General features: G+C 45.8%; 1 protein-coding gene across 1 annotated transcript in view; it reads left to right on the forward strand.

Moving 5' to 3' along the window:
* The window catches only part of Spock1 (SPARC (osteonectin), cwcv and kazal like domains proteoglycan 1), a 279,458-nt gene that overhangs the window by 107,013 nt on the left and 158,343 nt on the right, over positions 1–14,102 (forward strand). The window contains exon 3 of the mRNA XM_059262399.1: positions 10,174–10,288. Coding sequence (XP_059118382.1) covers positions 10,174–10,288 — 115 coding nt within the window. The remainder of the gene's footprint in view (positions 1–10,173; positions 10,289–14,102) is intronic.

A 14,102-nucleotide genomic window follows, 5' to 3' on the forward strand; every position in this document is an offset into this window, starting at 1 on the left:
CTCATTTGTCCCCATCATGGGACACTTCACTTGTGTTCCAATGGCTCTGTGAGTCACCTTTGTGTGACCCTCACCAGGCCTGAAGCCCAGTCTTACTGACTGTATGACCATAGGCTGCTCCATGTCTCTGTGTCAGTCACCAGCCAGCCAGTTAAGAATAAACTAACTTCTGCATGGGTTTCCTCATTGCTAAGTTAGAATATGTGATAGTATGTTATCCTATAGATCCATCCCTGCTGCTGCTGCTGACACCACCAGCCTCCTGACTAGCTGAGATCTTATAACAATAAGATTCTCCTCCCCTTTCTTTTCACTTAGACCCAACCGCACAGCTGCCTCATTCTGTTTTGACCCCCTCTGCCTGCTGTGACCCCACTTAAAGGGAAATCAGTTTTTTGTCGGAATCACTGAGGGATGGTGCTCCCTTCCCCTTTCTGGAGCATGTAGGAAGAAACAGGAGGTTGGCGTGAGAGCCTTGGAAAGGAGACTACCTGGCCAGGCTGAAACAATTCTGTACCCACTGACACACATTTCCACAGGCCCTCACGCACATGTCTCTCAACGCTTTGTCTTCTAATGACCAGGGTGTGTAAACGACCGTGCTGGACTCAGCAGTGGTTGCGCATAATGTCTTGCTCTGTGTGTGAGCTGAGGGCCCATTCTCTTGCTAGTATCTGTCATTAGTTCCAGCCAATCATGGCTTGTCCTTAACCCTGCCATCTCAGAGGCAAACAGCAAAATCTCCCAGGAATGGACAAGAACCCATTCCAGCCCTTGGCTGTGATCCTAACTTCTATTGTCTCCCTGCTACAAATAAGAGTCTTCGGGAAGCAGAAGGAACTAGATCTGCTGAGAGTATTCCTGGAGCAGGCGGTCACAGGCAGCAGCCATGTTAGCCTTCAGTCTGTGAGCATCTGCATTTGTTCCTGAGTGTTCCAGAGTACCACAAGATATAAAACAACCACCCAGGAGAAGCTGAATGGAGAGGAGGCTGGAGCTAGTGTGGGAGGGAGGTAAGGCTTCAAGAGAAGCCAGATATGGAAGGGAGAAGGTGCATCTTTAGAAACAGATAAATCTAGTATATAGTCTTAGCCATTAGGGCTTTCCAATGCCAAGAAGCTACTTTTCTCCTGATAATCTTCTTACTTTCAAATTGTTTTATCTAATTCATCACAGATATCCACTTATGCGAGTAACTATAGACCTGTACTTTCTTTAACATAGCTGCATGCTATTGTACGCAGATGGTATGTAATTAGTTAAATCATTTACCAGTAGATGACATTAAGGGCTGAATGTTACATCATCTCTTCCAAATTAGCATGTTAGAGTCTCAACACACAGATTGGCCATGCTTGGAGATGAGGCTCCTAGGAAGCCATTAAGTTTAAAGTAGGTTCATAAACTTTATAGGGTGGGACACTAATCCAATAGAATTGTTGTCCTTATCAGAACATACTAGGGTACTTACTATGTATCTCTCTAAGTTCATGTAGCCAAAAGAAGGCCGCAGAAGGACAGAGTAAAAAACTGGCTATCTGTAAGCTAGGGAGAAGCTCTCATAGAATCCCACCATGCTGTAAATCAAGGTTCCATCCTCTAGGACTGTGAGAAAATAAACTTATTGCTTAGGCACACAGTCTGGTATTTTGGTATAGCAGCTTGCTCTAGTCTGGTTTCTGTTGCCATGATAAACACCACGACCAAAACCAACTTCGGGAGGAAAGGGCCTACTTCATCTTACAGGTCACAGTTCATCAGTGAGGAAGACATTGCAGGAATCTGGAGGTGGGAACTGAAATAGGAACCATGGAGGAATGGTGTTTCTGGTTTGTTCCCAGGCTCATGTTCAGCTCCCTTTCTTATACAGGCCAGGCCTGCCCACTTAGAGATGGTCCCACACACAGAGGCCTGGATCTTCCTACATCAATTAGCAATCAAGAAAATGCCCTCACAGACATGCCCACAGGCCAGTCTGATGGAGACAATTCTTGAATTGAGGTTTCCTTTTCCCAGGTGTGTCAAGTTGACAACCAAGATTAGCCACCACACAACCCAGACAGACTAATGCCTATGAACATTTAAATTGTTTATAATTTTCCCTTGTTATAAACCACTGGGGTGATCATTTTTTCTTTTTGCATAATTTTGACTTGCTGAATCATAAGCTATTTCTTTTTCCACCCTTTAAATTAAAATGGCTTCTATTGTTAAATTTATGTATACCATAAAGTCAAGAGGAATGAATGCCCTAAATCCATCCAACTATCTTTCAGCAATTGTCATGAGTCCCGTTTCCACACTCTTAGTAACTAGGAAGGTGCTTTCTGCTTTGATGCAGAGAACTGGGACTCTTCAGACCCTGGTCTAGGGGGAAGGAAGGAGCAGGGCTAGCTTTGGTCAGTGGCGTCTTTTTGTCCCCCGCCTCTGTGTCATATCTGTCCTGTGCCCTCCTCTGTGGCCACTTCCCAGTCCTTGGGTACACAGGTTCAGTCTGTCTCCCTGAAAGTAACCATGTTAGCCACCTAACCACGTGGCCAGTAAGTCCCTTTGTTCAGCCTCAGAGAACTCGGGAAGCCCTTGAATGTGAAAGCCAAGAGTAATGAAGGCAGCTTCCAAGCTGCTGTCCTTCCCTGCTTCCAGCAAGATCCAATGAGCACAATTTGTATTCTACGGAGGCTCACCAGCTAGTAAACAAGCGCCTCTGGAGAGGGGGAGGTGCGAAGCACACACGAGTTACCATGGGGACAGACAAGCTATAATAAATGTCCAGGATCCTAGCTTGAGGAGGTTTTCACAGTTTGGAGTAATTTCTTTGTCAATCATCTGTGAAGTCACTCCTAATGAATCACTGGGCATGCCTGCTCTTCAGATGACTGTTGGCCATGGGCCTCCCAGGCAGAGGCCAATCTTAAAAGCAAGGACAAGAACATGGGCCATGGTTAATCTGTACATATTTTGTAAACTGAGTGACCCCTGCATGAGTGAGCTTCTGGGGGTCAGCAGAGGGGGCCACAGTTCATACAGCTTCTAGATAATACATTGGCTTCCTGGTCTCAGAGGGTAGCCTTTGTTTCCCAGAATCCTGTACAGCTTGGGAGAGGAAGTAAGGAGGTTCCGTGAAGGAAGAAAGGGTTTTCTGAGAGCCACAACCACTCTTCTGTCTTAAAGGAATAGGGCTTTTGTGAAGCCTGTGTGCTTGCTCAGTACCACCCCCACACAGTGATTGCACAAGGTTCCTCTTCCTGCTCCTGTACCCACTTAAACATAGATGGGCATTTCAGGGGTCACCAGGACCTACCGTGTTTACAATTGTTCTGGGACTTGGAGGTTGTGGCTCCCCATGGCTTTCAAGGCCCTCCATGACTGTGTCTACTCACCCTCTCTGGGGGATGAGGGAGCACTTGTCACCCCTACTCAGCCTGCTGTAAGCCTGATTCGGAACCAGGTCCCAAACGGGCCAGCCCTTCCTGTCCCTGGAACGAGTTCCCTTTGGTCTGCAGCTTTCTCCCTGTCCTCTTATCTCACTCAACTCCATTTTCCATGTCTGCCAGTCTCTCCAAGGAAGTTCACCAGGCCTCTGCAAGGTGCTCAGATGCCCCATCTGACTTCCAGTCAGCTATGAGTTCCTAGGGAGGAGATGCTGCCCTCTGGCCTGCCAAAAGATGCTTCATGTGGAATAAAACTCTGCTAATGTTGGCTGAATAAACACTGACAGGCATGTGTGCTCGCCCAGTGACCAGTGGATCTTCTGTGTCAAATTTCAAAATAACCACCCCCCTCTCCTCTCAGCCTCTAGAAAGTAACAGCAGCTTTTCTGTCACAGGTATTATGACCCTGACCCTTTGTCAATTAAGCCAGTAGGATATGGCCAAGGACAGTGACAAGGCTTGATCTTGAATTTTAAAATCAATGTAGCTAATTAAAAAATAAACTCATTGAACTCAAAAACAAGTTCAGAAACAATTACGATAATTAAAAAATCACCACCTTAATTGAGACCAAGCAATGAGCTTAAAAAATAACATTAATTAAAAAAAAAAAAACCTATGTGAAGCTTGTAATTAACTGGCTTTTGAATTCAATGTGCTACAGCTCAACAAATCTCTCCATAAATTAATTCATTCTTTTTTTTTTCTTGAAGAAAGATTTGTGAAAGTTATTTTGAAAAATGAATTGGACGTGTATCCTATGCCAGTTGACTCTGGCCTAGTTTCTGCTGGAAGGTGGGCAGGAGAGATAACATTACCCTCACAGTCCCTGCTGAGCCCTTGATGGCCACATTTTCTGGTCAGCACCTGGTGAGTCCTACAGGTGTTGTGACACTGTAGCGAGGACACTGGGTTTTGTTGTCCCTGGAGGATTGCTGCTGCATTCTGTCACCAGCCATTTACAGAGAAAGAGTACGCCTTGGAGAGGGCCACCAGGAAATCCTCAGTGCCCTGACACCAAGGCTCCACACCTGCACAGGGCTGTCCCCGACACCTGGCCTTCCTTCTTCCCTCCCCATGCAGGCAGGTCCCCCACCTAGTGGAAGGGTTTCTCAAATGCTACTTTTTTTAAAAAAAAATATTTATATTAGTTATTTGTTTTTAAGCATCATTATTTTCTAAAAGATTTATTTATTTTTATTTTATGTGTATGGGTGTTTTACCTGCATGTATGTCTATTCATCATGTGTATAAAGTGCTCATAGAGACGAGAGAGGCATCAGATCTCTTGGAACTGGAGTTACAGATGGTTGAGAGCCGCCATGTTGATGCTGGAAATCAAATCCAGGTTCTCTAGAAGAGCAACCAATGCTTTTAACTGCTGAGCCATCTCTCCATTCCCCGATTATTGTATTTGAGGATTTCATACATGAGTATGCTATATATGCATTTTTTCCTCTCCCCTTTCTCTGTCTCAACTCTTCCCACGTTTTCCAACTATTATCTCTCAAATTTATTACCTCTTGTATATTTAACACACACACACACACACACACACACACACACACACACACACACACACACTACTGAGTCCAATTAGCGTTGTCCTTATTTACATGTGTTTAGGTCTAACCCCTTACAATTGAGATCCTGTCTCTCAAGTCAAAACTGTTCCTCCCCTTCTCAGCAGTTATGATGCCATAGTGGCATTTGTAGGTTGAGGGTAATCAACAACTGTCTAGTTGGACCTAAAGGCCATTCAACAGGAGGGAAGTCAGGCCTGGTACTATAAATCCAACCAAGAACCCATGGCTGGAGATGTCATAGGCCTTAGAGGGCCACCTAGCATTAGCACAAAGATTCATCCTTTTGCCTACAGACATGTACAGCCCTGACAACTCATCAAAGAAATTTCTTTCTTTGGAGAAAACTCTCCAACTGATCAAAGTGCAGAGAATAAATGACTGTTGGGTACCCAGTCCCAAATGGGACAGTACGACACACCCCAGACAGAAGGCTCAGGGAACATTGAGGAAGCAGGGGCAGAAAGATGGCAAAGACCCGAGGACCAGGACAACTGCTGTGAGACAGTTTCTTCTGGACAGGAAGAACTCTCAACAATATGGCTGCCTGCATGAGACCTGCAAAGACCACACCAGTCAGCATGCCAGCGGGGATGGAGGAAGCTCTCACAAGGCCCCACCCCTAGATGAAATGCCACTTCTATGTTGACCTCCTACCAGTCATTCCCTTTCAAAAGAGGAGGCAGGCAGTCCTGTTCTGTGCCAGTGCTGGGAGCCTTGTGACTGCTGCTCACAACAGACCCAGACTCCTTCCCCGTTTCATCCCCCTTCAAGCCAAGCATGCCTGTATTTCAAAGTCAGGTGTGTGCTGTTGATGAAGTGAAGGCTGACAGTTTGATTTGTGACTCTTCTGTCATGCTGTGAAGTTCATTTACTCTAAACAATTCATAGATGTGTTTGAAGTACTCAGATGCTCATAATTACTGTTTAGCAGATTGGATGTCTCTGTGCAGATCATTAAACATGTGTACGGAGTTAAGTAGAGGGTGGGTGATGGTTGGATGGCTCGTTCGTGTGGTGCTGAGGTTTCAGCCTAGGGCCCCATGAGTGTTAGGCAAGGCTCTACCCCAAGCCCTTTTCCCCTTTTTATTTTGAAACAGGGTTATAGTTAGTTATCCAGGCAGGCCTTGAACTTACGTTTCCCTGAAGTAGCTGGAGTTATAGGCTTGCACCAACAGATCTGCTTAAACTGACATTTTTAAAGTATTTGCATTTGAGGTGGATATTTTACTTACTAAGAATGTCTGGCTTTTCAGATGGTAAGGATTATCTATCATAGTTATGCTAATCATGGCAGATAGTGAGAATACAGAGAATTGAATGGGCATGGGCCAAGTGCCTCTGCTGGGAGATGGGGATGGGTGTTGCCATGTCTAGAGCTAGTAGACAGAGAGTGCAGCGTAGGGCCCACCTGATGGAGTTTTGGGGCTGGTGACCCTGTGACTTAGTCCTGAGGGACACTGGCAGGGTGTGTTGTGGCCTCACAGCACCAGCCCCATGGACTCACTTTTTTACTTCTTACACCCCAGAAGGCATCTGGAAAATGGTGTGATGGGCTGTCCACATTGATGAGTTTGGGCTGTCAACCAACTTTCTAGATGAAAGAAGCCCCCAGATGATTCCTATACCATGGCATGTAATAGGATGGAGTTTGGGTTTATAGACCAGTGTGCAAATTTCTACTGCACCTCTGAGCTGCCATTTTCTTTAAGACCAATTTAAATGCGATGTGCATTTTGGCCAGGGCCCTGTCTTTGGATGCTATGAGGACTAAATAAGTGAGCTAACCAGCTAGCACTAACTAACTAGAGTCACTTGGGAAAAGAGACCCTCAACTGAGAAGTCACCTCCATCAGACTGACTTGTGGGTCTGTCTGGGCAGCATTTTCTTGTTCTCTAATCCATATAGGAGGGACTAGCCCGCTGTGGGCAGTGCCACCCCAGGCAGATGCTCCTAAATTGTGTAAGAAAGGTGGTTGAACATGAACTTGTTGGAAGCAAGCCAGTAAATGTCTCTCCTCTTTGGTTCCTGCCTCTGCTCCTGCTTGAGTTCCTGCCCCGACTTCCCTCAGCGGTGGCTGCGGTGGGGGAATTGAAGCCAAATAAGCCCTCTTCCCCCTGAGTTGTCTTTAGTCATGTTTATTACAGTGACAGGAGATAAACTAGGATAATGAGCTAGTCCAATCTGAGGGCTTAGTTCACTGCCTGCATGTCAGACACACTCGATCGAGTGCCAGCTATTCTTGTAATTATGAAGCCTTGTTACCCACTTTGAGAACGAAATACAAACCTTCAAACTCAACAAATGCATGGCACATGCTCACCATCCTAGGTCATATGCACACCTACACCTACCTATTAACCAGTGGCAGCCAATGAACCATAACAATCCATAAAGGAGCTGCCACTAACCCAAATTTGCAGAAGAAATGGGAGTATAGACAGGTTAGAAACTGTCCAGAACTATTAGAAGTCAGTCTCAGAAGCCCTTGAGCTGAGGTTTGTGCCCTTTCCTGCCTTGTACTTGACATGCTGTCCTTGTGACATTTGCATTGTTCTGTCCCCCTGGGTGGCAGTGTGGACATTAAATGTTTGTGAGAAGTCAACCGCAGAAGCAAAAAGAGTCCGAATTCTGTCCCAAAGCCTGTCACATACATCACATAGTGTTGCAGATTTCAGCACCCATCAAGGAGGCCAGTCTGGGATTCTCCATCTCTGAAAGCTAGTGGGGCAGAAATCCCAAGGCTCAGTAGCATTGGCACCTAAGAAAGTGCCTTAACTGGCCACTGTGGTGAGGATGCCAGTGGTCTAGTCTCCAGGTTTGCTGAGATCATGAGTGGTAAGTGGAAGCAAGAGAAGAGACAAGGAAGGATTGACATAGTCCTCCTGGGTGGTCACATGCTAATCTTTACTGGTTGCCTTAGCTTTGAAGGCATCTTAGAGAGCAGTTGAAGTTGGCTGCACTACACCCTAAGGTATGATGCACAGAGACCACATCAACCTCCTAACTTCCACACAGTCATTTCCGCAAGCGATTTCTACATGGGATCAGGAAGCTCTGCCTGCAAATTCCTAGGAGGCTTGGCTGCAGAGGACTCAGGCAGGGCAGGCTTAGCCTTTTCTGCTCCTTGCCTCCTGGAGGCTGTGCTCAGCTTAAGAGCCAGGTGCAAGCCTTGTCTCTGGGGCTCAAACCAGCAGCTCTCTTATTGGAGCCTGTTTCTCTGTTTCTCCAGGCATCGGAGCATATCCCTTGGGAAGTAGACTCTACCAGGTGACTCCACTGGGATGGGAATCAGGGCCTTGTTGCTGCTGTGACTGATAAAAGAATGTACCCTGGTTGCTCACAGCTGCTACCCATGCCACAGGGCAGAGCCATCCTGAGATATTCAGCAGTAGGGCCTTCCAGTGTTGTGGGTTCAGGACCCTTGAGAAATTCCCAGCAGCAAACTAAAGAAAATGATGTGCAGTTTCCAGGCCTGGGTAGGAGGGAAGAATTGTGACTTTCTGTGTGATAGCTGGAACCTCATTGGTGGGGTAGACAGTTCTGCAGTCCCTGCTTGGAATGTCAATCTGTTTAGCCAAATGTTTGTGTCGGGATGATGTGGGGAGCATCCCTCTCCTGGCTGCGAGAGCAGTTATGAAAGATTTACTGCCTAATAGGCTTTCAGCCAGGAAACTGGGAGATGGCACAATTGCTTTTGTTTTGCAGAGAATCCCCCGGGGCCTCCTCTGTACCCATGATGAGCACGTGTACCTCAGCATGCAGAGTGCTGATTAGCCAGGGGCCTGCTGCTCAGCTTGGTCTAGGAAATGCTGCTGTGTGTGACCTTGTGCCCTTGGGACTCCTTCCTGGAGTTATGTGTTTGGAACAACTTTTCCCCTCTCTCATTATTCAGACCCACAACCGCAGTGAAGAGATTGACTCTCTTGTGATTGCCCAAACATGCTGTCCCCCCTGCCCCCCGCCCCCGTTTGCTCAAGCTGCTCTTCCTGCCTGGCTTGTCTTTTCTATCTTTGCTTTGCAAAAATCCTGCCCATCCTTCAAGATTCAATTCAAATATTAATGCTTCACTAATCCTTGCCCTAGAAATTGATCTCTATTTTTCTCTCAAGCTCTGTTATCATTTTCTATGCCCATCACGGCCCTTATCTAATTCTGCCTTGCACAATAAATATTTATGTGTAGACTTTTTCCCACTCCCACTTACGTTTTAACTTTGTGTTGTACAAATGTTTTGCCTGTCCTGAATGAAGTTTTCCAAAAACTTAAACTGTTCATGTATGAAGTCTATATTTATTGAACAGGAGCAAACAAGTCAGTGAAGATTTGGGGTGTATATAAGAGGAAATAATTAAAATGAAGCTTGGAAGAAGTCACATAAACCAACATCAGACAGTAACCAAAGCGGGACAGTTTTGGTATCTCTTGATCCTTGGATTATGTACAATTGTGAAGTGTAGCCTGAAGGTTTCTCCAGTCCTGCCCGGCCCTGCAGTCAGGATGAATCTCTCCCTCCCAAGTCCAACAGCTGCTTGGTCCCAAGTAAACACACAGAGGCTTACATTATTTACAGACTATATGGCCTATGGGTCAGGCTTCTTGCTAGATAGCTCTTATATCTTAAATAAACCCATTCTATTAATCTATGCATTGCCACATGGCTTCGTGGCTTACCAGTACTTTTACATGTTGCTTCTCCTGGTGGTGGCTTCCAGCTTCTCCCCAGACTCCGCCTTTTTCCTTCCTGTCTCTCTCGGATTTCCCTCTTGCCTCTAAGCTGCCTTGCTATAAGCCAAATCAGCTTATTTATTAACCAATGGGAACAACATATACTCACAGTGTACAGAAAGACATCCCCCAGCCGTAAAGGATTTTTCTAAAAGAGTAATTCCCGCTTGAAATCATGGTGGTGAAATGCTCAGTACAGGAATGAGTTGCTCTCAGGATGCTTGAGAGATCTGGGTGACAGATGCAGAGCTCCACCTGGCTTGGGTTTTCTTTCAGTCCCCACCAGCCTCGGGAAATAGCGTGCAGCACAAACACACACAGCTGTTTTATTTCCCACTTGTTTATTTGAATGGTGATAGAAATTAAATTTCCCTGAAGGTGCTAACCCTGCTCTCTTTATTTATTTATTTTTATTTATTTTTTATCTCAGCCCTGGACCCATCCAAGGACCCTTGCCTGAAGGTGAAATGCAGCCCTCACAAAGTGTGTGTGACCCAGGACTACCAGACAGCCCTGTGTGTCAGTCGCAAGCACCTGCTGCCCAGGTAAGGTGGGGAAGAGGTGTCTAGAAGTTAGGGGTGCTCTGCAGCTAGTGGATCTAAAACATCCAGGCTCTGACTGGAAGCAGGTTGGACCAAAGGAGAGCAGTGTGTTTGCCACCATTTTAAACGGTGTCAGGTGCCTATTCTTAGATTCAGATTGCAAGCACAGGTTTACAAAAAACCAGTAATCTTCTTTTTAATTATTATTATTACTTTAGTGTATGTGGGGGTGTGTTGTCTGCATATATGTCTGTGTATCTTGTGTGTGCCTGGTGCCCACAGAGGTCAGAAGAAAGCATTGTATCCCTTGGAACTGGAATTATAGATGTAGGTGCTAAGAATTGAACCCAGGTCCTCTAGAGGAGCAGCCAGTGCTCTTAACTGGTGGGCCATCTCACCAGCTCTAAGAACAGAATTCTTAAGTTTAAAATAAAATCTTAGTTTTGACTCCGAGCCCTCTGCACAGAAAAGCCCCTTTCGTCACCACGGGAACCCTTCCTCTTCTTTAAGTGACCCTGGTGCCCAGGAAGGCTGCAGCCAAGAAAGCAGGAAGTTGTGGTGGTATTGGGTTCCCAATATATTGTGCGACTTAATAAACTTATCTGGGGTCAGAGGACAGAACAGCCACTAGACAGACACAGAGGCCAGAAAATGGTGGCACACACCCCTTTAATCCTAGCATTCCGAAGGCAGAGATCCATTTGGATCTCTGAGTTCAAAGCCACACTGGAAACAGCCAGGCATGGTGACTCACGCCTTTAATCTCAGAAAGTGATGGCAGAAAGCAGAAAGGTATTTAAGGCATGAGGACCAGGAACTAGAGCTGGTTAAGATTTTAGGCTTTTGAGCAGCAGTTCAGCTGAGATCCATTTGGATGAGGACTCAGAGGCTTCCAGTCTGAGGAAACAGGATCAGCTGAGGAACTGTTGAGGCGAGGAAGCTGTGGCTTGTTCTGCTTCTCTGATCTTCCAGCATTCACCCCGATATCTGGCCCCAAGTTTTTTTTATTAATAAGACCTTTTAAGATTCATGCCACAGGAAGTGACCCTTCATTCCTAGAGTTGCCACTGACAGTCTGAACATGATGAAGCAGCCTTTGAGAAACTGGAACCTCCTACAGCATTGGTTTTATTTGCCCCAGCATGACACCCTGGGACCCTGCAGAATGGGTGCTTTCCCTCTCCAGTTCTTGATGTTAGCCATTGGCATTGGCCCTTTGGCTCATCTTCCAGGGATGTGTTGTGATTGTCTCCTCCCTTCTAAGTGGCTTCCTCTGAATGTTGCTGGGGTAATGCCTCTCCCCTGAAATCAGTGCTGGCAGCAAAACAGAGTTGCTCATCGGAGTGACGCTCTGCCTCTGTCTTCCCTAAGTCTGATGCCGCAGACCTGGCCACCGGGATCCTTTGCTGGGGATTGCTTTTAGTGTTGTTTTAAGTGCAAAGTACTGAGATGTGCGGGGCTGTTTTCTAGGCCAGTGCTTCTTCCTGGGAGTTAGATGGGTCCGGCCCTGCTACCCAGGAGTGGTGCTCAGCAGTTGCCTTCAGTTCCTCCAGGCAGTTTTCAAAACGAATGATTTTTTTTTTTTTTTTGTCTCTATTCTGCAAGGGAAAGAGTTGAAGCAGAAAGAGGCATCGATGATTTGCATACAAATATTTAAAATTCTTTCAACTAATGTAATATTTATATTTTTATTTTTAGAATTTCATACACCATATTTTGATCATATTTTCCCCTACCCCAAATCCTCCCAGATCCTCTCTCACCTCCTTATCCACCAAACTTCATACTCTTTAAAAATAAATAAATAAATAAATAAGACAAAAAATAAAGAAAGCACAGACAAAAAATTCTGGAGTCTGTTTTGTGTTGGCTAACTACTCCTGAGTGTGGAGCCTGCCCTGGAGTGTGGTTGATATACCTTTATGGTCACTCCATTGAAGAAAACTGATTTCCCCCTCCCAGCAGCCATCAAAGACAAATAGCTTCTTGGCTTGGGGCATGGCTTGTGTCCACCTCCTCTTCTCTGTGTTGGGATTTTGTGTGCTGTAAATGTATGCAGGTCATTACTGAGTGGGATGTAAAAATAATTTTGTTGTTATCATTTGAAGCTCCTTTTCAGGTATCTATACTCCAAGAAAACCATTCCAGTCCTCCTACCATGTGATTTCTGCCTTTTAGGATAGAAGAAACGAGCCCTCTTTAGTGGCAAGGAACAGAATGCCCTTAGGGATAATGTCCAAGGTGGTTCAACCATTTGGTCTCCTGTATATGTGTACGCACATATGTGTGTGTACACACATGGATGTGTGTTTTGGAGCATCCTTCACATGCTTTTCCCTAAAACTCGAAGAAATATCAAATGAGAGGTTTTTAGTTTAAAATTCAAATGTGTTTGAGACCAAAGCAGTCACCTCCTTGGTGCTCATACATATCCAGGCATACATGGTATTGTATTGGACATGCCACACTTCTGAGCCTCATTCTCCGCTTATGTGGACAGTATAGACCCTAACTCCTCCATCCATAAAATGATAACAGCTTTGGGTTTAGGAATGAGACTAAAGTGGGTTCAATTTCTTGGTGGATCCTCTGTGCCTGTGTAAACTTGATAAATACATTTGTGTGTCTAAATTTGTATTTCTTCATCTGTTAAATGGATTTAATGTGAAGACGCAGCATATTTAGTGTGAATGTTCAATGTAGGGGATGGTGTATAATGATGGCTTAATGTCAGACTATACCAGCTATTCTGACAATTAGCAAAACAACCATTGTAATAGTTATTTTCTGAGTAATTCTGGAAGATCAGCCAGAACTCTCCCTCCCAACTGCATATGTTCCTAAGAAAGAAGCAACTCCCATTTCCTAGGCCGAGCGTGCTGCCTCTGAGCCTTTGAGCTGGATCTCAAGGACTTTGGTGACATTTCTGCTGCCCCTTTGTGATTTCAACAGGGAAGACAAAGGAAATACCTGCATTTCTGATAATGGGGTCTGTTTATTACGAGAATAGGTCAAGAATGTACTTTGGCTATGATGGTATCCCCTCTTCCTTAGCAGGAAGTGGGGGGTGACCCAGCCCAAGGGGGCCTGTGGTGTGGTCATTGGTTGTATTCACAAATCTCTTTATCAGAAGTGGGATTTCTCAGCCCTCGCTAGTAGCCACGTGTGTAACTCCTTGGAGGGTCTTGGATGCCTTCCCAGAGGAAGCATCTGTCCTTCCACATTAAACGTCAGGGGTCCCCTAGAGTAGGGACAGCATACTGACAGCTCTATTTATTCATTTATCAGAGAAGTGCTTCTTCATTCTGCAAAACATCTGTGGAGAATCCTGCTAGCCAAGCTGGCCTCTTGCAGCTCAAAGGGAAAATCTTGCCTCTAGACGTTGAGAAGCTGCTGACAGATCAGGAGGCTGCTGGGAGGCCTCAGCTGATGAGGAGGCCCTGATGCAGGCTGACTTGCAAGTGGATTAGGGAGCAAGGCTGGGGAGTGCCCAGCAAGGGGATGCTGTGGGCCCTGATGGCCCATGGAGCTCAAGGGGGTGGAGAAGCTCCTGGGAGCACAGGTCTGTGGCCACAGTGTTTCAGGGCTGACCAAACAATTCAGAGGGGTGGTGGAAAGGGAGGCAGACAATCGGGCCTTCCTCCCCTGGAGTCTTCCTCAACCCTTTGAGGAGGAGATGTGTAGGGTTTCATCTGGAGGCTCCTGTTACATTCACGTCCTTCTTAGAGAATTCTTGTGGAAATTCTTTCACATCTTCCTTCTGTTAAGCAATGTTCGCGGGTGTGGGAGGAGGTACATTCTCGGCCATATGCTCCTT

This window comes from Peromyscus eremicus, chromosome 5 (genome assembly GCF_949786415.1).
Source record: "Peromyscus eremicus chromosome 5, PerEre_H2_v1, whole genome shotgun sequence".
In the NCBI taxonomy this organism is placed as follows: domain Eukaryota; kingdom Metazoa; phylum Chordata; class Mammalia; order Rodentia; family Cricetidae; genus Peromyscus; species Peromyscus eremicus.